This window comes from Pipistrellus kuhlii, unplaced genomic scaffold (assembly GCF_014108245.1).
Source record: "Pipistrellus kuhlii isolate mPipKuh1 unplaced genomic scaffold, mPipKuh1.p scaffold_m20_p_2, whole genome shotgun sequence".
Taxonomy (NCBI): domain Eukaryota; kingdom Metazoa; phylum Chordata; class Mammalia; order Chiroptera; family Vespertilionidae; genus Pipistrellus; species Pipistrellus kuhlii.
In genome coordinates this window covers 22,384,080-22,407,758 of record NW_023425515.1, presented here as the reverse complement: position 1 = coordinate 22,407,758, position 23,679 = coordinate 22,384,080, and the positions used below count along the sequence as shown (strand labels likewise).

General features: G+C 32.6%; 1 protein-coding gene across 1 annotated transcript in view; it reads left to right on the top strand.

The window, feature by feature from the left end:
- Positions 1-357: 357 nt before the first annotated feature.
- SI (sucrase-isomaltase) overlaps positions 358-23,679 on the top strand; it is an 86,789-nt gene continuing 63,467 nt past the window's right edge. Inside the window, exons 1-12 of the mRNA XM_036445860.2 lie at positions 358-413; positions 3,249-3,366; positions 5,089-5,216; positions 9,487-9,604; positions 9,905-10,014; positions 10,965-11,116; positions 12,655-12,826; positions 14,478-14,577; positions 15,465-15,577; positions 19,142-19,267; positions 20,079-20,210; positions 20,816-20,935. Of these exons, the coding sequence (XP_036301753.1) occupies positions 3,249-3,366; positions 5,089-5,216; positions 9,487-9,604; positions 9,905-10,014; positions 10,965-11,116; positions 12,655-12,826; positions 14,478-14,577; positions 15,465-15,577; positions 19,142-19,267; positions 20,079-20,210; positions 20,816-20,935 (1,389 nt within the window). The 5' untranslated portion in view covers positions 358-413. The remainder of the gene's footprint in view (positions 414-3,248; positions 3,367-5,088; positions 5,217-9,486; positions 9,605-9,904; positions 10,015-10,964; positions 11,117-12,654; positions 12,827-14,477; positions 14,578-15,464; positions 15,578-19,141; positions 19,268-20,078; positions 20,211-20,815; positions 20,936-23,679) is intronic.

The window sequence follows — 23,679 nt, the reverse complement described above, 5'->3', positions numbered from 1 at the left end:
CAAATATGTAGCTACTTTCCAGTGAGAGTTCAAATTTCACACAATGAGATAAAACAGTTATGAAGAAACATCCAAATAAACAAAATAAAACATTGAAAAGAGAAAAAATAGTATAAATACTTTTATGTTTTTATGCTAATTCATAGTTTATAGAAATCAAAGACTATGTTAGAGCATAATTATTAATTAACTTAGATTCCCGTAGAGAAATAATGACTTAGTCTAGTTGCGGGTTAAGTCTTTTTACAATTGCCTGTTGAATATGTTTATTAAGCAATAATAGGCTGGTTGAGGGTGCAATAAAACTTTATGAGTAGCTTGATATATACCTGACCAGTTTTTCCTGATCATTACTTTGGCAGCATTACCCAGCTCTGGTACAAATTAGCAAACAGAACGAGCTATGAAATAGGGTAAGTCTATGGGTAACAAGTCTTTGTTATTTTCATGTTTCCAAGTAGTTATGCGTTCTCTTAGTTCAGGTAACAATCTTCCTGTCTAGCTGCACTTCTTTAAAATATTAAAGATAAATATTTCCATTTGCCATTTTAAATATGTAGCCTCTTGTACTAAATTAGGAGAGGAGATTTCTAGTTTTTTTAAGATGTAAGAATATTTTCTTTCCCCAGCTCTTCATTATACTTTTTGTCAGACTTAAGCGGATTTATAGCAGGTGTAGTTTAATTGCTTTATAGAGAAGAAAATAAGGATCAAAATATTTTGTAATATGGAAAATACTCTAAGTATGATTAAATATATTTTATCTAAACTATATATACACAGGCAGAGTAGAATGGTACATTTATAAAACATTTGATCTTTTCTAGCAAATCTTTTAAAGATCAATCATCACATTACCATCTAATAATATATTGCTCATTTTGAAAATATTATACAGAGAAAGGACATAATTTTCCTGAAGTATATAATTTCCTCAAAAATATATTACTTAAAATTAGTGATTAAAAATAGTATCACTGTAATTACCATCTACAACATATGAACAATTTTAATACTGATTGTTTATGAGTACTCACATAAGAATTTTAATTTTAATACATTAATTTTCTTCTCATTTTCTAAATACAAGAGGGTTTGCTTCATGACAATAGACATTTCTTTTACTTTCCTTAATGAGAAAAAATCAGTTATTTTCTTTTTGTTTCTTGATAACAAAGTAGGATATTACTTTGAATGAGACTTAAATTATTTAAAATTAAACATTAAATGCAACTCTTGTCATTTCTCATATAACACTGAGAAATTGAGTTTCATTTTCTAAACAGCTTATATATCACCTATAAGGTTTAGTTTCTATCTAATTTATCTGAATGTGACCAATGTAATAGACAGCTTATATATTTGTAAACTATAAAACATTTAAATATCTACAAGTTATATTATAAGAAATTAAGGTTGTATTTACTCATTGTCAGATTCAGAACGTTTATGATTCTTGTTATAAAAATACAATAATCCAATAGGGAAATTAACATACGTATAAATAATTGCAATAGATTTGCTATCTGCTATGATAAAATGGAAAAAGTACACATTCACTCTGCCTCTATAAGCAGAAAAAGACTCACTGAGGAAATGGCATATGAACTGGAACTAACCTAGAAAAGCATACATGGAAAGATTGAAGAAAGATTAAATAGCATGCACTTCCCTGACCGGTTTGGCTCAGTGGATAGAGCATCGGACTGCAGACTGAAGGGTCCCAAGTTCCATTCCGGTCAAGGGCATGTACCTTGGTTGTGGGCATATCCCCAATAGGGAGTGTGCAAGAAGAAGCTGATTGATGCTTCTCTCTCATCATTGTTTCTAACTCTCTATCCCTCTACCTTCCTCTCTGTAAAAAATCAATAAAATATATTTTAAAAATAGCATGCACTAAGACATATTATCCAAAAAAGGTGTTGTAGTTGTGGGCATCATTCTGAAAATATTTTGGAAGTAGAATCAACAGGACTTATAGAATGACTGACAGTGGTAGAAAGATATGGGCGAGGGAAAAGAATCTTCACGGTGAGACAACTTGGCATATGAACTGACATAGATGGGTGCAGGAGAAGAAAATAGTGTGAGAGGCCCCCCCTCAAAAAAAGTTGATTTAAAAACTATTGAGTTAAGATTTATACAAAAATTATAGAATATAGAAAAGCCATAAAAACCTGAAGGTTAGAAAAAGATGAGCAATGTATAGTCAAAACAAAATTAAACAAATAAGCTTTAAAACAATTACTAAAATGAGTTCCCAATCTATATTTAGATATATGCTAGTTAGCATATGCTAACTCAAATGTATAATGTTATCTTAAAATAAATAAATAAATAAATATATATATTGTTTTGTAAAATATATTTTATTTGCTATTTAAGGAACTTGAAGATTATAGTTTGAATCTTTAAATCAGCAACTCAATTATTTACAGCACATATATAATATATATGTATTTTATTTTTCATTTTTATATTTATATTTTTAGATATGTTATGATTATATTTTCTCATATATTTATAATCCTTTTACAATATGTTTATAAGAAAACTATTGGAATTTGAGAGACAATAGTTATAGTAGGGAGAACTACATTTTTTACTTTGAAATTCTAAAGTAAAATATGCATAACAGTGTTTCTTTAATATACTGTACCCTTGTAAAATTAAGGAACATAGTACAAACTTGAGAATTTTTAGACTTGAAAAATGTTCTAAAATGAGAGAGCAAGGCACACTTGCTTGGAGATCTTTTTAAAAATATATATATTTTATTGATTTTTCACAGAGAGGAAGAGAGAAGGATAGAGAGTTAGAAACATCGATGAGAGAGAAACATCGATCAGCTGCCTCTTGCACACCCCCTACTAGGGATGTGCCCGCAACCAAGGAACATGCCCTTGACCGGAATCAAACCCAGGACCTTCCAGTCTGCAGACTGACACTCTATCCACTGAGCCAAACCGGTTTTGGCTCGGAGATCTTTTAAAAAATTATTTCATCTTAATGTGCTATTAAAATACACATCCTGAATTTAGTCCCTTTACTTAAAATTGAATGTGTCGTTTACATTTTTTCACTGTATATTATTTTAGATTGTAAATTTATGAAACTGTTTCCAGTTCTGCTTGTGTTGTGCTTGAATCAAAAAAAAAGTGTATATAATTTTATGATAATTTTTATGGCTTTTTGTAGCTATGTATTTTATATTTTAAACAAATATTTCTTTCCTTTTTCTTTTTTAGATGGCAAGAAAAAAATTTAGTGGTTTAGAAATCACCCTGATTGTCCTCTTTATTATAGTTACCATAATAGCTATTGCCCTAGTTGCTGTTTTAGCAACCAAGACACCTGCTGTTGAAGGTAAGTAGTGTTAAAAATAATTGCACAATATAATGAAGTTACAGGGATGTTTATTCCACAATAGTTAGGCTTTTGGAAAAGTAGTTTATGAGATGAAAATTATAAAAAACAGATTTGACTAAGTTATGCAATTACTCCAACTTATTCTATCTATTATATCCTAGTTATTTCAATGAAGAGCCATTGTAATTAAGGAATCTGTGTGCTTTCACATTAATCCTCTTCCCCACAGTGGGCTGCTTGGGAAATAGCAAAGAGGCAAAGGGATCAAGGTGTTAATGAAGGTGGAATAACTGTCTACCAGGAGACTCTTCCAATTAGTGGGAAGACCTGGGCTTATACTCTGGCTTTCAGACACTTGCAAAGAGAGATGGGAAATTTGGAGGAGTACCCGGTTTGTTTTAGACTGTTTAAAAAGAGAGAAAGAGAGAGGAGAAAGAGAGAGAGGAGAAAGAGGAGAAAGAGAGAGAGGAGAAAGAGAGAGAGAGAGAGAGAGAGAGAGAGAGAGAGAGAGAGAGAGAGAGAGAGAGAGAGAAAGATTGAGAGGTTGCATGAGAAAAAAAGAAAGAAACTAGGGAAACAAGGCCTGACATGTTTACTTCTTTATGAATTATTTTATTCTAATTTAGAGTGGATGAATACTCCTCTGGTCAACCTAATCTACTTTCTCTTTTCATCATTCTATCTTGACCAAATCAAAACTTCAATGGATGTTAAGTCATCTTCAAAGTAACTGTAGTTAGCACTTTCTACTGTTCTTAGTCTTTTGTTTTTCTTTTCCCAGTAAACCAAAAGCTCACTCCATTGTGAAGCAACCAAATTAAGCTTACCCACACCTGATGGCTAGAAAGTTCTCTCTTAGATATATAGACTAGAGGCCCAGTTTATGGAATTTGTGCCTGGGTAGGGTTCCTAGTGGTTGCTGGCCACTGGGTGGGGTCTCCGTTCTCCGGCTGCCTGCTGCCACTGTCAGCCAGGGCCTCCCTTTGCACCTGCCTTGGCCTGGTGCCACCTGCTCACCTGCTCCCCCATCCTGCAGAGGTCCCACTCTCATAGGGTGTCCATTAGGGCCAGCAGCACCTCTACTGCCACCTACTGCCAGCCTTGCATCACCAATGCCCACCATGTTCCACACCACACCCTGATGGTCAGCACATATCCATCTCCCAGTCGGTCCAACTCCTGCCTGTAGAGATAATTTGCAAATTAGCCTTTTATTATACGGGATTTGGGATTTATTTTTCATTGCTATTCCCTGGTTTCTCTTTTCATTACCTCCGAGTATCTTCTTTCTCCTACATTTTTTTTAAATTTCTTTAATTTTTGTCTCCTTCTCTACATTACTTTCCGATCCATGTTTCTTCATCTTCTTTCTTCATCTATACAAAACAAGTTGTAAACATGGTGGGAATGTACTTTTTGTTTCCTTTTAAAAATGTGAATATATTTTGTGTTTTGTTTTGTTGTTTTTTCTGAAGAAACAGTCAACTTGCCCTACAAATCTGTTTTTAAATATCATCTGAATCTCTTCCTTTTGAGGACTAAGATCTGAATTTGTGGATTCTAATTTAATGCCAAGTTTATTTTATTTTATTTTATTTTATTATTTTATTTTATTATATGAAATATCCACACATTCTTTCAATGTAAAGCATTCACTACTTCAAAATATGAAAAAATAATATAATATTACATTTCATTTTATTGATATTTCCCCTCCAGGAGCTACCAGTTCTACTTCAACTCCGGCAACAACCACTGTGCGTCCGGGGCCAGGAAAATGTCCAAGTGAGCAATATGATCCTATCAATGAGAGAATAAACTGCATTCCAGATCAATTCCCAACGAGGGTCTGTAAATAAGTTTTTAATATTTTTATGAACAGATACATTCATAAATGATATAAAGATATTACCAAATATTGATTCAATTCCCATATTTTGGAAGATATAGCCATTAATTAGGCTGCATTCATCTTTTTAATATAGTTCTGTAAAAACAGATGAGAGATAATAGAAATAATTGAGTTTGCTTTTCTGTATCTCTATTCAAGTTTAAAAGTTAACATTTTTATACTTAACAAGGTATTGTTAATTTTATAAACCTTCCTAAAATTCTAACCTCTCAAATAAACTTATTAAAAACAAACAAACAACCACCTTTGACAATATATGACACTGAGAGAGAATATCTATTCTCAGATAGAGTATTTGTAATGGCATTAAGAAGTATCAGTGGAAAATAAAGTAACAGTGGTTTGAATATTGTTAATTTTTATTATTATTATTTGGTAATTTGGAATAAGCTGAAATAGAGATAACTAAGGGTAACTGAATGGATTAATATAATCTTAAATTGACTCTTCCTTGGTCTTCATAACCTGCATGGGAATAAGGTCAATGAGTGTGAGTGTGTCTTTGTGTATTTACCTTTTTCAATATCTATATATTATAATGTATTATATATGTAATATAAATATTATATATTAATCATCATAATATTATATACCATTATACAATATATTCAAAATATATAATATATTTTCCTATTATATGCCTATTGCATAATATGCCTAATATATTGCATATCTCTATAATATGCAGATAGTATGCATATATATAATCTGTTATACTCACAACATATATCTCTAATATGCATATCTGAATCTCACATACTATTCTAATTAATTTGATATGAGAACTTTAAAATAGGTGAGATTTTTTTTCATAAGAAAACTTTAGAAATAGTGGGTTCTAGTCCTTAATAACTGAGAAAAATAGATAAATATCAGTGTTTAATGTGACACACTGAGACAACTGGACATATATTTTTTAAGCTAATATTCTTCTTAGGAAATAATTGAAGCTTAACATACAATTCTGTTAAAAAAATTGGATTATTAGGATCTTAAAGAGAATCAACATTTAAAAGTCATTGGTTTAAGGTTTATATGCCTACTATTAGTCTTCAATGCAGTCTGTTCAGCTGCTAAAGAGTGTTTTCAATGTGAAACAAATTAAACTTATGAATTCAACAATTTTTAGTTAATCTATTTTATATTTGTCATTTAAGAATGAAAGGTGAACTTCAAATGGTGTTTTAAGAAATAACACCACCCAGAATGTATTTATTAGTCAACTTTTAATTTGATGGCTTAAACAATAGACATTTATTTTCTCACAATTCTGGAAGCTAGAAGTCAAGATGCCATCATGGTTGGTTTCTGGTAAGAGTTTTGCTGGTTTTTAGATAGCTGCATTCTTTTGTCTTCACTTGGATCTTTCTTCTGTGAAGAGAGAGAGAGAGAGAGAGAGAGAGAGAGAGAGAGAGAGAGGGAGAGAGACTTCTTTTTCTTAAGAGTATACCAATCCTATCAGATGAGTCTCACTTAATGACATCCTATTTAACTCTAATTACCACCTTAAAGTGTTTATCTCCAAATATGGTCACATTAAAGGTTAGAGCTTCCTACATATGAAATGTGGTGTGTGTGTGTGTGTGTGTGTGTGTGTGTGTGGAGCACAATTCAGTTCATAATACAGACTCAACCCAGTGCATATGATTACATATAATTCTATATGTGTACTTATACACACATAAAATAAAAGTAAGAACATGAATTTATTTTATATTTACCTACTAAAGTTTATGCCTATTGGTGAATATGTAATGTTTTAATTGTCTTGCCTTTTCAAATGAAGCAGAAAGAAAAGTAACGTTAGAAGATGAATTAAAAGTAATAGGAGAAAATGCCTGAAATCCTGAAAAAGAAAAAAAAAAGGCAAATGATAAACTTAACTAACAAGTATCAAAATCTATAAAAATGCCCCAAATTATTAATATAGTAAGAGGTGATTATGAATATGAATATATTATGAGGTGATATACATTTTAAATTTAATATTTTGTTGTATATACCCATGTTTCCCCGAAAATAAGACATCCTCCAAAAATAAGACCTAGCGCATGGAAAGATAAGACATCCCCTGAAAATAAGACCTAGCACAACTTTGAGAGAAAAAATTAATATAAAACACTGTCTTATTTTCCGGGAAACAGGGTATGTGCTGTGTTGAATGATGTTGTACACAGATTTATGTTTAAGTAACCTCCTTCAGAGATAGGTCTTTGCATATGGACTTGGTTAAATGAGGTCATACCGTGTGAGGGTGGGCCCTAAATCCAATGACTGCTGTGGTTATAAGAGGAGGGCTGGCACACAGAGGACCACAGGGAAGAAGGCCACGTGAAGACGGAAGTAGAGATTGCAATAATGTATCTTCAAACCAAGGGATTCAAGGGTTGCCAAGAGCCATGCGAGGCTAGGAATACTGCCTCAGAGGGAGCCTGGTTCTGCTTACACCTTGCCTTAGGACTTCTAGACTCCAAAACTGTGAGAGAATAAGCTTCTGTTGACTCAAACTACCCTTCTCATGGGTGTCACACTGCTGTTGAAAACTCACGCAATATGTTTTAAGGAATTTCATGTAACCCCATTTTACTAAATATTTTTATTTTATTTTAGCAAGATAGGTTTATAATTTGCTTACTTATTGTCTCTTGTTTTTAAAACTTTCCACCTTTCTAAATAAGTATGTGTATGTCTAATTTTACCCATTTTAAAAATATTTTATAAATAAAGACTACTGTAAATGACAATTTTTATGCAATCATTTCTTTGTATTGCTGGAGTATTTCTGTAAGTTACATAACTAGAGATACCATTGCCTGATCAGCCCAGCCTGCATGGCTCAGTAGCTGAGCGTAGGCCTGTGAAGCAGGAGGTCATGGTTCAATTCCCGGTCAGGGCATATGCCTGAGTTGTGGGCTCCATCCCCAGTGTGGGGCGGGCAGTAGGCAACTAATACATGATTCTCGCTCATCATTGCTCTTTCTATATTTCTCTCCCTCTTTCTTCTTCTCTGAAATAAAAAATATATATATATATATATTTAAAAATTTCTTGATCAGAAGCCACACACACTTGAGAATACATAATGAACATGTATGTATGTGTGCATATTTGTGGGCATATGCACACATATGTTTATCTGATGCCACTTTAACTTGATGTTAAAAGAAATAAGATAGAAGATTACATGTATATATCATATAGCTTTTAAAAGTGGGTTTTTTTTTTTAACTTTTTCCAGACAGATAGCCAAGAAAATAAAAATCGTAGGTGATCAAGCTATGAATGTGTCACTTTATAAAACTTAAAATATTAAATACATTTTAGTTATACCAGTGTTTATACATAACATCACTACGTGGCCCAACTTTTTATATAACCATATATAATTTTTCTCCTACTCCACACAACTTTTCCATATAGATAATAAAATTTCTGAAAATACAGTATTTTGCTTTATACATTGACTATAATGACAGCCACTAGTTGCAACACCTGGTACATGCACTAGTTTAAATAGTTGAAGTAAACTTTGAACTAACAATTAGCTGGAAATAAGTACATTATGTATATTATGTAGACTTGAATTCAGGGCCATATCATCATCTTTGTGGAATCACTTGCCCATTGATACATTGAAATATAATACATATTTTAGGCCTTCTGCATTGACTGTAATGGATTTTAGTGACCCAGAGCAGTGGTCAGGAAACTCATTAGTCAACAGAGCCAAATATCAAACAGTACAATGATTGAAATTTCTTTTGAGAGCCAAATTTTTTAAAACTTGAACTTCTTCTAATGACACTTTTTCAAAACAGACGTGCCCAGGCCCTGGTGTTTTGTGAAAGAGCCACACTCCAGGAGCCAAAGAGCCACATGTGGCTCACGAGCCACAGTTTGCCAAGCAGGGACTAAGGGCAGAGACCTTAGAACTTACAATCATGTGCACGGGTATGGAAATTAAACACAACTCAGAGCATCAATCTCTGATATGATGTAATCAATGCAATGGATAAAATATTTCTATTTCTTTCAAATGAGAGAAAGAAAAGAATAAGTGGTCTGTTAACATAGGTAAATAAATAATAACCTTAAAAAACATTCATTTAGACATTTTTTGAGTGAATGAATGTTTAAGAAAATAGAGATTCACACAAATGATAACAGTACTAACCATATAATTCCTTTTATAAATATTCTATCAGGCTACTTGTGAATCGAGAGGTTGCTGCTGGAGACCCCAGAATACTTCTACTGTGCCTTGGTGTTTCTTTGCAAATAACCATGGCTATACTGCTGCAGATAGTAAAGATACAAATGCTGGTGAGGATTGTTCTATCACGGTGATCCAATATCATGTATTTGAAGTGGTATAAAAAAATATGCTTTAAATTTTTCTTTGGACAATATATTAAATAGGATCCAATGGAAAGTATGTATTCAAGAATGTTCAAAATGATGATATTAAGAATTTTATTTTTTATACTAGTACCTTCTATATTGAAAAAGAGATCAATATTTGTGATAAAATCAATAAGATTGCGAATATAAGAAAAACATTTAATGATTATTCATCTTTGTAAATAAAGGCATGACACATATTGACTTTTTTGTTTCTTTAAGGACTTGAAGTCCAATTAAACAGGATTCCTTCACCCACAGTATTTGGAAATGACATTAACCCTCTTGTCCTCACAACTCAAAGCCAGACAGCCAATCGTTTCCGGTTCAAGGTTTGGTTTTTGAGATTTCCTTTTAAAAAGTTAATAATAAAGAGCGAGTTATGAGCATACCGTTCATTCTACGAAGACATTTGCTCTCTCAAGGAATATTTACTCGCTAGCAAAGGACTAATTGGACTAGTCACTAGACTTCCCTGAGCTGGAGTACTCAAATGTAACATAGATAATTCCTCAGGCAATATTTTTGGAGACTTTAATAAAGTAGTCATTATAAAATACAGTATCTTAAGAACAAAACTCAATAAACTGTAGTAATTCTTATTACAACTACAGACTGTTACTAAGATTTAGTTTAAATTTTAATTGAGAAAGGGGTTAATTGTGCTATATAAATGCGACTTACATTCCCTAGTTTTTTTTTATTGCTATCACTTATATTTGTGATTTTAAACAAACTAGCTTGTGTGTGTGTGTGTGTGTGTGTTTGTTTTTTGTTTTTGTTTTTTTAACAGTAGTTTACTAGTATGGTCTTTCTGATTTGAAAGTGAAAACATCATCTCCTGTGTATATTACCTGTTTAGCAAAACTTTCACAGGAATTAAGGCATTTTTTAAACAAAATTTAAAATCATTGTGGGATTCCTAAGGGGTAAATAATGAAAAGCAACAAGAATGATTAAATTTACAAAAACCTAGTATTCAAAAATCAATATTTCATAATACTATTATTAGTTTTTTTATATCAGTCAATAAAAATCTTTATTTTCTACACAGTACTTTTATAACCAATTCTATTTATTTCTTAACAACTTATGCAATTTATTTTGTGCACAGCTACTCCACAATGTTAAAATTAATTTTATGGTTAGATTAGTAACTCATTTATAAATTATTAAATGTATTAATTTCTATTTGAAATTTGAACTTAATATTTAATTCAAAACTGGAAAATTCAATAACAGTTTTGAATAAAATAATGCTAACTTGTTTAAATCTTTGTAGATCACTGATCCAAATAATAGAAGATATGAAGTTCCTCATCAGTTTGTAAAAGAATTTACTGGAACGGCAGCTCAGGACACATTGTATAATGTGCAAATTACAAAAAATCCATTCAGCATCAAAGTTCTTAGAAAAAGCAACAATAACACTTTGTAAGTAATTGGAATTATCTTTTTAGTTTTATACATGGTTACATAACTACTCAATTTTATCCTATTTCAGAAATAGGAAAACCTTAATTTTAAATCATTTTCAGAAAGAATAACTTTCCTTCCAAAAGAGGATGGTGTACATCATTGTAAAGACATATTTTTACAGAGATTTTATTTTCTGCAGATGAAATTTACAAACACAGGCCAACCACAGTTGAAGATGGACAGCATCAATGACACATGTTAGCCTTGCCTATATTTTCACATACGTAGAACCCCTATCGTGTCCTTTCCCTATTATTTACCTTAAGTCTGTTGTCAATTTATAGGATCAACTAGCTCCTATTCAGAGAGAGGCTAATTTTTATAGTAATGTTAAAGGTCTTTTCTTATGTATGGATATTAAATTTAATATAACATTGAATGCCTTCATTATGAATGTAGTGTGAGGAATATTTGAGAGAGAATTTAGTAATTTTTCAGGTAAATTCTTTTGCATCTCTAAGAAAGGTGAGTTAATCAGTCACGATTAAGTCTCCACAATTGCCTCTCTTCAATATCCTATCTAATAAAGAGGAGATATGCTAATTGGCCATCACACCCTCACAATGATGGCAGTGCCCACAGCCAATAAGGAGGGAATATGCAAACTGACCGCCATGCCCTCAAAGATGGCATTGCCCACAACCACAAGATGGCAGTGCCCAGTCTCCTCAGCCTCACCAGGACACCTATCTCCAGAGTACCCCAGTCCACTTAGCCCAGCCTCCCAGGGCTGCCCAAGACTCTGATAATCAGGGCCAACTGAGGCTTGTGCTGCCGGCAGTGGCAGCAGCAGAGGTGTGATGGGGGCATTGCCTTCCCCTGATCACTGGGTCAATCTCCCACACCTGAGCACTCCCAGACTGTGAGAGGGGGCAGGCCAAGCTGAGGGACCACCCCCCCCCCCCTTCTAGTGCATGAATTTTCATGCATCGGGCCTCTATTATTTTTATAATTTGCAATTACCTTTATGTTAAATCACAAAAAATATTAAATGTTATTTCACATCTCATAGTATATATTTGATATCCATAAAAATATATAACCTTTTTTCTTTTTCAAAATAATGATTTTGAACTCAATTTTAGCATATATGTTAGAGGTAGGAAGCCTGCCTCTGCTCTGGAACCAGGCAGAACTGGATTTGAAATCTGGCTCTGCTGCCTATGAGGTTATCACTTTAGAAAACATGAATTCATTTTCCTAATTCTGTCCTTTGTGAATGGGATTGATAAAGGTAGTTGTGCTTTAGGATTGTGATTAAAGGAGAGAATGCATGTGAAGGAATATATTGGTGATAATGAATCAAATTGTGTTGATGGAATTAACAAGTTCTGCTTATGGTATAATTGATGTGTCTCCTCAGAAGTTACCAAGGTTAACAAGAGATATATTCAAAATGAAACGTTCTGGAAAATAGCATAAACCTATATCTAGTAGAGTATTTTTTTTTTTTTAATATTTCTAGATCATGTATTTCCTCTTTCATGGTATAGGTTTGACACCAGCGTTGGTCCCTTGGTATATTCTGACCAGTATCTCCAGATCTCAACCAGGCTTCCCAGTGAATATTTTTACGGTTTTGGGGAACATATTCACAAGAGATTCCGTCATGATTTGAATTGGAAAACTTGGCCAATTTTTACCCGGGATCAACTTCCTGGTGATGTAAGGAACTATCTTTCTTATCATAAATAAAATCACTATATTGAAGCAGATGGAACTTGAAGCCTCTTTGAAAACCTCCAGTGTTACTTAATCCAGAAGTTTATTTATTATAAGGGCAAGAATTGATAACTAAGTCCTAAATTATATCAATAAGTGACTCATATATTTTATGTATGTTTAAATAGGAATTTCTAGTTTATGAATGTTTTCTTTTAATTTTCATATTTTATCATTTCCTTTTTGGTCACTCTTGTACTTAAACCTAACATTGTATTAAAAATAATTTTAAACTCTTAGCATGTTATACATGGTTTTGTGTGATATAATGTGTGCCTATCTATTGGAGATTGTGTTGGGCATTTATGCCTACTTTATTCTCTTCCATAACATATTATAACCTTCTATAAGTTCACATATTTGCCCAAGGAGTTGGTTCTTTCTGTAAATACTGAAACCTAAAGTTCTTTATCATGTATTCAAAGTCATTGAGGGCTCATTTAAAGTTTCACCTCATAGCAATTTCTCCCAAACTCTTTTATGCAGAATTAATATTTACTTTCTAACCCTTTATTCATATTTTAGTATACCAATCATTACAGTGTATTATTTGTGCATATACTACTAGAATATACTTGCAGAATATGAGATTCTTCAGGACAAAGAACACATCATTTAATTAAAAAAAATTTTTTTTTTTTTAGTAATTCATGATTGTTTTGAATCAAATTATAGCAACTTTAAAAATATAGAAACATCAAGGATGAAACATTATTGATTGACTATCTCCTGCACATCCCACACAAGGGATCAAGCCCACAACCTAAAGATGTGCCCCAGCCAAGAATTGAACTGTGTTCTCTTGGTTCATAGACTGATGATCAACCCCTTAGCCACACCAGCCAGGCAAATTTTATCAACTCTTTAAATGCCAATGCTAACTATTTTATTCTGAAAAATGAATAAGTAAATTTGTTTTTAAAAAACCTCACTGGATGACTAACAAATTCTACCAATGTTTGTTTACAGTATCATATCTGTAATAAACACAGGGCTTACTACCTCGTAGCTATTTTAAATGCTTTCTTTCCTTTGAACCTCCATATTCAATCAGTCAATAACTCTTATTTCTTTCACTTCAGAAGGTAAAAGAAATAAGAAAACTCTTATTTCTCACCAATTAGTGGGCTCAATATGTTAAAATTTAAAACATATTTGCCTCCTCCATTTTATCTATTCATTAGCTCTCAATAAATGTACTGCCAATGTTCTATGAGAGTGGACATAATTTGGCAATTCTCTGCAGTGCCTTGGGTATACATGAACATAATGGTTAACATGTCAATACCCTATCAAGAGTAGTTTATTAAAACTCACTTAATCATAATAAAACAAAGGCAAGTCAAATAATTTCTTACTAGTACAATGTATATCTTATATATTTTTATCTTAATATGTTGATAATTAAAATAATTTTGATGATTTGTGCTGCAGAGTTTCACGTTGCACATACACTTTAGTAGAAAAAATTGGCGTAGAGCTAAAAGGGATAAATAACAGGAAAAAAAGTGTAATTCTAAAAGCCATTTTAAATATATAAACTTTTTGTGTTAAATAGACTTAAAATTCAATTTTTCAACATTTTGTCTTATAGAATAATAATAATTTATATGGCCATCAAACATTCTTCATGTGCATTGAAGATACTTCAGGAAAGTCATTTGGTGTTTTCTTCATGAACAGCAACGCGATGGGTAAGAGTAATCTGATGATATATTTAAATGAGATTTAACTTGAAATATTTTAACTACTCTCCTTATTCCAATAATAGATATCATGTGAGCGTAAACTCTATTGTTTGTGGTGTAGTAGGTGAAATTATAAGTAGGTTTTGTATTTAATGAGACATTGAATTTTTGAATGCCAGTAAAAAAATACGTTACATTGTGATATTCAGGATTTTTCCTTTCCCTTCAGAACAAAATTGAAACACACCCATGAAAACGAATATTCCCATTTCCATCGCCTCATTTGTATAGATAAGTTAGCATACCACTGCTAATAAAAAAGAGCAAGGTCTATATGGGGAGAGAAAGAAGAACTAGTATTTTTTTTAATTTTATCATAATTCAAGTAATGTAAATTTTTTTGTTTTTTAATGTTATGAGTGCAATACCTATATTTAATAGGTAAACTAATGATGATAAAAAGCCACAAAATTAATAATTCGGCAATACAGTAATATTAGATGGCTATTCAGGCAATTTTTATTTTTACATATAAAACCATCAAATTTTATGTTTTTCTTAGAAATAACTACTTGAAAAGCAATTTAAGAAATAAGTCTTTTTCTTGTAAAAGGACCGGTTTTCTGCTCCTTGCTATGAAATTTCTAGGGGAGCTTTTGCCAGTGTTTTTACAAGGAAACCCCTGGGATATCCTCTCATAAACCTCATGCGTGGTAGCATTTCACTTTTTCCATGTATTTTTCCTGTCTTAAGTATCTTATTTCCTCATAATTATTTAAAAACAGCTTAAATTAGGTGGTTAATGGAAAACACTTTAAGTAGATGCTATAATTATTTTATCATTCTTAACCTTTTCACTATTTACATATGCTTTCTCAAATTTTATGTTGTAGAGATTTTCATCCAGCCTACTCCTATCATAACTTACAGAATTACTGGTGGCATTCTGGACTTTTACATCTTTCTAGGTGATACACCAGAACAAGTAGTTCAACAGTATCAAGAGGTATGTTTCAGGTTTATATTTTAAAATATTTTTAAAATAAATATATTTCCATCTAACTTGCCTCCATATTTAAATGACTTTATTTAAGATATCTGGAGACTGATAGGTAACTATGTGTTTCAATCTTACCATTTCTCAGTAATGAGTAGGTGGTTTTTATGTTTTGTTTTGTTTTGTTTTCTGGACTTTGAAACCTATGTATATTTTAATGTCTATCTATCTGATATATAATTGTGTATTACTTATAGGCATTTGAGTTCAGGAGTTGAATTTTGTTCTGAGGAACTATCTTTAAGCCTCAGAATAGGCAATGAATATATAGGTTATGCAACTCTATGATAAAAATTCTAGAGGCAACCGAATTATGAGGAAGGCTAGTAGGTAAATTCTCAGAAAATTGGCTATGACACCGAGATTTATTTAAAAGGGCAGATTTTGAAACACACTCTGAAGTCTTATGTTTTAAGGTTACCGTCTAAGCTTACTTATTAAATAATATCCTTTTGTAACTGAATCCAAAATGGACCTTGGGGAGGTGAGAAAACAGGGCATTACTTGAGCCTGATTTTGAGTTTCTTCCTTATAATTGTTCTCCTGTGGCATATATACTTTCTGGTTTATCATGGAAAAATAAATCATTTTTATTGGTATCAGATGTATAAAACATGCTTATTTTTAAAGTCTTGTTATATTGAGCCCTGGCCAAGTAGTTCAGTTAGTTAGAATGTTGTCCTGATATACCAAGATTGTGAGTTTGATTTCTGATCAGACACATACAAGAATCAACCAATAAATGTATCAACAAGTGAAACAACAAATTCTCTCTCTCTCTCTCTCTCTCTCTCTCTCTCTCTCTCTCTCTCTCTCTCTCTCTCTCCCTGTGTCTCTCTCTCTCTATCTCCCATCCAATCTCTATCTAAAGTCAATCAATAAAATATAATAAAATATTGATTTATTAATTATATTTTGACAAACAATTTTCCTTTCCTAAGATAATCTCAAAGAAGAAATTATTGCTATAAAAAACTATCTTTAATTAGTATCCAAAAGCCTAAAATGAGAGTAGCTAATATTATACATAATTGAATAATTAAAATGTCCAACAATTCCCAAATAGCTGTTTATGAGAGTGAATTTCAGAGAAGAACACAAAGTTACAGTCTCTATTATATGAAATCATAAACACAGTGCTAGGCTAGCCTGTATACATATTTTCTATATGGTTAGCACACCATCAAAACAAGGGACAGCATCTTTGTTAAAGGAATTTGACATTTTTGTTGTTGAAATATTCATTGGGATAGTTGTCTGTTACGTGTGGAGTAAAGCAGTAGTAGAGACTGAGTCATGCTTGACATATGAGTGCACTGTACATATAACAGTGCCCTTGCTTACATCATTTCATGGGTCGAGTTGGAAAGACTTGAATGGAAGCACTACCATAAAATACTGGTATAAAACACAGCACTCCTCATCATGGCTGCATTTAAATGAGGCTCTAATTATGTGGAGAGTGACAAAAGAAATCTTGTTTCTTGTTTGAAGGAAAACTAACTCTCCTCTTTGTACAAGCTGACCAATTAGTGGGCTCAATATGTTAAAATTTAAAGCATAATTTACTTGACTAGCTAGATAGTCTTATGTTTTAAAGAAAATGTGTACATATGAAATGAATAATATCTAATGTAATATATAATATGTTATATACTTTTATGAAATATACATTATGCCATATTTGTAACACACACACAAAGACACTTCAATCATATGTCCAAATCTTCAAAGAAATTTTGTGGAACATTAAGTTGTATAGAGTTTAAAATACTCAGTTTCTGAGGGTTTCATTTGATTAACTACAGGCCCGGTGCATGGATTTGTGCACCAATGGGGTCCCTTAGTCTGGCCTGCACCCTCTCACAATCTGGGACCCCTGAGGGGATGTTGGCTGGCCTGCAGGGATCAGTCTGAATCTGGCAGTCCAACATCCCCCGAGGATTTAGTAGTATGTGAAGCAACAGGAGTCTAGGGAGAAGGTGAACCCAGGCTGGGTGCCATACTGCTCCGACTCATCCCAGACCCATTGCACCTCCTACTGCCGTGACTCAGGAGTGCTGCTGCAGAGGCAGGAAAGGGTCCTGCCATCACAGGTGTGCTTGCCAGCCGTGAGCCTTGGTCAGCTGAGTGGTGCTCCTGCTATGGGAACACACTGATGGCCTGGGGGAAGCTCCCACATTGAGTGTCTGCCCCCTGGTGGTCAGGGTGTGTCATTGCAACTGGTCATTTGGTCGCTTAGGCATATATATATATATATAGGCCTGGTGCAAAATTCCTACATGGGGGGGAGGGTTAGTCCCTCAGCCCAGCCTGCACCCTCTTGCAATCTGGGACCGCTGGCTCCTAACTGCTCACCTGACTATCTAAATTCCCCTCACTGCTCATCTGCCTGCCTGATCATCACTAACTGTTAGCCTGCCTGCCTGATCACCCTTAACTGTTAGCCTGCCTGCCTGATCTCCCCAACTACCTTTGCCTCAGCCCCTGCCACCGCAGCTTCATCCAGAAGGACGTCCGGAATGATGTCCGGAAGGTTGTTTGGCTATTTGGTCTATTAGCATATTCTTCTTTTATTATTATAGATTATTATAAAAATAAATTTAATTCTTGATTGAATTCAATAGCCCAATTTTAGTATTTAAAAATTTTACATAGTAGTATTTAGATATGTATTAATATAAAGGATAAATTATGGATAAATTACATACACACACACACACACCAAAACCAAAGAATATTCATTATTTCAAAATAAGATTATTTGTCTTAATATAACCTAATAGTTTAAGTGAAAAAGAAGTAATATGCGTTACACCCATATTTTCACATGCAGAATCATGTTCTCTATTATTGTGATTAAGACACTGATAGACTGTTGTGGGCATGCAATGAACCTGCTTGGGCCACCAAGGCAATGGAAGAAGTGTCTCCTTTCGGCCTCTTGGGAAGAGAAGCCAAGGCCTACTTGTGAATGAGATAAACACCTTATAAGATAACTGAGTGGAGCCTTGTATAACATATATTTTATTAATATATTTGAAAACTAAGAAAGATATGCAACAAAATAGAAATTATGTACTTTTAAACATCTTTTTCTACCATAATGACCATTCATTTAGTCAATCATTCAATCATTCTGTTGCTAAAGGATGTAAGAGTGTGGTTGGACAGTTTCTTTTTTCTCATATCTCTTTGATGCTATTAATGTATTCTCCTCTTTTATTTTACATGCTGTGCAAAATATACATTTGCAAATGCTATTTTAACCACTAACTTTCTAATCTTCCAACACAAAATAAACAAAAAAGTTACAAAGCCATTTTTAAATGTTTCAGAACAGAATTGTAATAGAATATCTAAGACATGTAGGAAAATTTAAATATTTTTTGAAATATGTAATTAAACTTAAATGAATGCTAGAGATATAATAGAGTAAGAAGCATAGTAGTATTAGATTCTAATACTCTTTATTAGATAGAACTAATTTATTAAATGTCTATTAACTTTAAGCTCATTGGTCGACCGGCAATGCCAGCATATTGGAGCCTTGGATTCCAGCTGAGTAAATGGAATTATACATCACTTGATGTATTGAAAGAAGTGGTAAGAAGAAATCGGGAAGCTGGCATACCATATGTAAGTAGATAAAGTGATTTGGGAATATATACCACATTAAATATTGTCACATAATCATAAATGTAGGAAATTGTCAGGATAATTGTATAGATGCACATGGATTATTAAGTTGCCTTTTAATGATAAAGTACATTTTATTACCATACATAATGCCCAGACCTATGTGAAATTTTGAGAGGTGGTAATAAATAATACTATAACAAATTACATGTTCAACTGTGGACAAAATCATATTTAGTTTTTAAGTAGACTTTATTTCTGAAACCTTATATACTTTTTAATGTAATAGTTTATGTAATTTGTAGGATTTTTATACAACTAATCACATTATATAATGATGCATGTTTAGTTATCACTGAAACAAATGTGAATAATCATAATGCTTTCATAATCTAGAATTAGAAATATTTTTTATTTATTTTTTTATTTTTATATTTTATTGATTTTTCACAGAGAAGAAGGGAGAGGAATGGAGAGCTAGAAACATCGATAAGAGAGATGCATTGACCAGCTGCCTCCTGCACACCCCCTACCAGGGATGTGCCCACAACCAATGTACATGCCCTTGACCGGAATCGAACCTGGGACCTTTCAGTCTGCAGGCTGATGCTCTATCTACTGAGCCAAACCGGTTTCGGCAGAAATACTTCTTTTATCAATAAATATCATTGCATCTTTTAGTGAAATAAAAGGGATCTAAGTTCATTTCCTTTTTTAAAATTTTATAATACAAGTGTTTTGGATTTAAAAGCTGAAGTATTGTACAGTTATTTCAGGACTATTTATTGATACATACTCTGCTAATCTTTAGGATACACAGGTCACTGATATTGACTATATGGAAGACAAGAAGGACTTTACTTATGATAAAGTTACCTATAACGGGCTCCCTGAATTTGTTCAAGATTTGCATGATCATGGACAGAAATATGTCATCATCTTGGTAATGACTGAATATTTATTAACACAATTTTACTATTTACACTTTCATCAGTTAATAGATTTTCTATCATTTCTTTTTTTTCTATGATTGTGTCTGTTATGTGCTACTGAATCAGCTCCGACTTCTGACAACCCTAAGAATGACTGATGTCCACACAGTCCTTTCCTCAACAACCCTGCTCAGCTCCTGTGGCGCATGCCGATTGCAAGCCCTGGCTTCTTTTATGGAGTCCATGTACATCATAATTGCTCTTCCTCTTTTCTGGCTGCCTCTTATTTTCCCCAGCATTATTGTCTTTCCAGAAGAACCCTGCCTTCCCCTGATGTCCTGGCTGGTGGACAGCTTTAGTTTTGTCATGTTTGCCATCAGTGGCCTTTCAGGCTTAATGTGCTCGAGGACCCATTTGATTGTATTGATATTTCTGGTGATCCAAACTATCCACAGAGCTCTCTCCCCATGCCATGTTCCAAAGGAATCCTCCTTTTCCTATTCTTCTTCTTTACTGTGCATAGTAATAGGGAAAATTAGGGTGTAGATGATTTTAGTCTTGATGTCCAGAGACATATTTTGCCCTTGGTGATCTTTGCTAATTCTTCTATTGTTAGGACCCTGGGATCGCCATCAGTAAGCGTGCCAATGGAGGAAACTATGAAACCTATGACAGGGGAAATGCACAAAAAGTTTGGGTAAATGAGTCAGATGAGACTACAACTATTATCGGAGAGGTAAGTTATAATAATTATAAAAGTTGTGTTGGTCAGATTTTCTCTTGTGCAGTGACAAAGGTTTTGTGTGTGTACACATATGTGTATTCACTTTCAAGTCTAAATTTGATATATTTTTAATGAATTTATTTTTTACTTATTAAGGTATTATATATGTGTCCTAATTTCTCCATTGCCCCCCAATCCCCACACTCATGCCCTCACTCCCCTTTTGTCTGTGTCCATTGGTTAGGCTCATATACATGCATATAAGTCCTTTGGTTGATATTTTAATTGTGTAGAGATATTTCAGACAGAGTAAATATTCCAATCATCTCTAAAACTAATGAAATGACTATAAGACAGATACTGTTCAGTGCTTATACACAATTAAAACTAAAGATAAAAATGTGATAAATAATTTATACAACAAAATTCTGATAACTTTATGTAAAATGCATATATAAATTAAGTACTTACAGGTTGTGTATTAAGTTTTATAGTTTATATTTAACCCTCTCAATTAAATGAGATGGTTATTAGAATTCTTAATTTATAGGTGAAAGCGTGAATTTGAGAGAAGTGAAGTAACTTTTCTAATATCACAGAGCAAATAAGAGCAGAGTTAGGATACTGCCTAGCTCCAAAGTGCAAAATTTTAACAAGGATAAATATTCTTTTGGAGATAACTTCATAAGACATATAAAACCCCATAATATCTAGGTATATTGACGTGAAAATTCCACTTCCGTAATTTAGCCAAAAGAATAAAACAGGATAAATTGTGAAATTATATTAAAAAATCTTTATCAACGCATTATCTAAAATACTGAAGACTATTTTAACCATCACTTTTTATCTCTCTTATCAAAGTTAATATTTCTGTTCCAAATCTTTAATTAATTCTATACTCCACCAGAAAATAAAACTGAATTTCCTCCCTATGGAAGAATGCATATATAAGTTGAATACTTAATGTTGTGTACTAAGTTTTATGGTTTACATTTAGTCTTCACAATAAAATAATGAGGTAGCCATGATTAAGCTTCTTAATTTATAGGTGAAAAAATGAATTTGAGGGAGGTGAATTTCCTACTTACAAAGCTTATTAATAAGTCACGTAATACATTTTGTTAAGACCTGCTCTGTTGGATATGCATGGATCACATAACCCATGCATATCCAATGTTTTACATGTAAATACATAATTTACATATAAAACAATATTATCTATCCAAATTTATTTGAAATTGAATTTATCTGGCCCAACATCATTATTTTTTGTTATTTATTTTAAAAAAATATATTTTCTTGATTTTTTACGGACAGGAAGGGAGAGGAATAGAGAGTTAGAAACATCAATGAGAGAGAAACATTGATCAGCTGCCTTCTGCACATCTCCTACTAGGGATGTGCCCGCAATCAAGGCACATGTCCAGAATTGAACCCAGGACCCTTCGGTCCACAGGCCAATGCTCTATCCACTGAGCCAAACCAGTCAGGGCCCAACGTCATTATTTTAAGTAATAAGTGAAATAATTTAAAGAAACATCAATCATAAAAAGCAATATAGTCTTGACTCCATTTTATAGTCTTGCCTCCTATGTCAAATATTAATTGAGTAAAATGGCTTGAGTTGATTTCTGGGTTCTCTGTTCTGGAAGGTCAATTGGAAAAAAAAAGAGACATATGTACTACTATTTGTAATACTTTAAACAATGAAGAATAAATAAAATAAAGGCTATTAAGTAGTGACTCTGCAAAATAAATAAATAAATAAAAGGCAATATAGTCGGTGTAGAGTTTAATGCCATGGACTTTTATATGAGAGTGCCTTGGTTTAAAATTCTCTGTCATGTATTAGTGGTATCACCATGAACAACTCATTTAACTTATCTGCTTATCACTTCTCTTGTTTATAAAATGGGTTTATTTTAAATATATATATATATATATTATTGATTTTTTACAGAGAGGAGGAGAGAGGGATAGAGAGTTAGAAACATCGATGAGAGAGAAACATCTATCAGCTGCCTCTTGCACACCCCCTACTGGGGAGGTGCCCTCAACCAAGGTACATGCCCTTGACTGGAATCAAACCCAGGACCTTTCAGTCCACAGGCTGACACTCTACCCACTGAGTCAAACCAGTTTCGGGTAAAATGGGTTTAATTATAGTACCTACTTCAACTATAAAATGATGATAAAAATAGTACCTGTCCCCCAAAGTGCTAGTGAAGAATAAATGAGTTAATATAACAAAAATGCTTAAACCATTGCCTAGCACATAAGTGTCACACATGCAATTGTTAAACTGAAAAAAAAAAATAAAAAAAAAAATTAAAAAAAAAAAAAAAAATATATATATATATATATATATATATATATATATAGTTTTTTCTTTGAATTTTTTGGAAGCATTTGCTTTTGGACTTAATAATATACTTTCTTTTATCAGTCAATGAATATATTATATGATTTTTAGTTTTTAACCTAATCTACTAAGATGCTAAGAATTAAATTAAGCTGCAGTCAAAATATAACCTCATCCATCCCATTTTCTTCTATTTTCCCTTTTGTAAATGCTTCATGTCCTTGCTCTTTCTTTTTTTTAATTTACTTTCTGTTAAGTGCATTTTAAAGTAGGCCTGAGATTATTGTAAATATATATTGGGCAAGAGTTACAACATTATTACCAATTATTGTTGTACTCAGTTAGTTTGGATTCTCATTTATTTATATTAAAAATGTATGTATATATATAA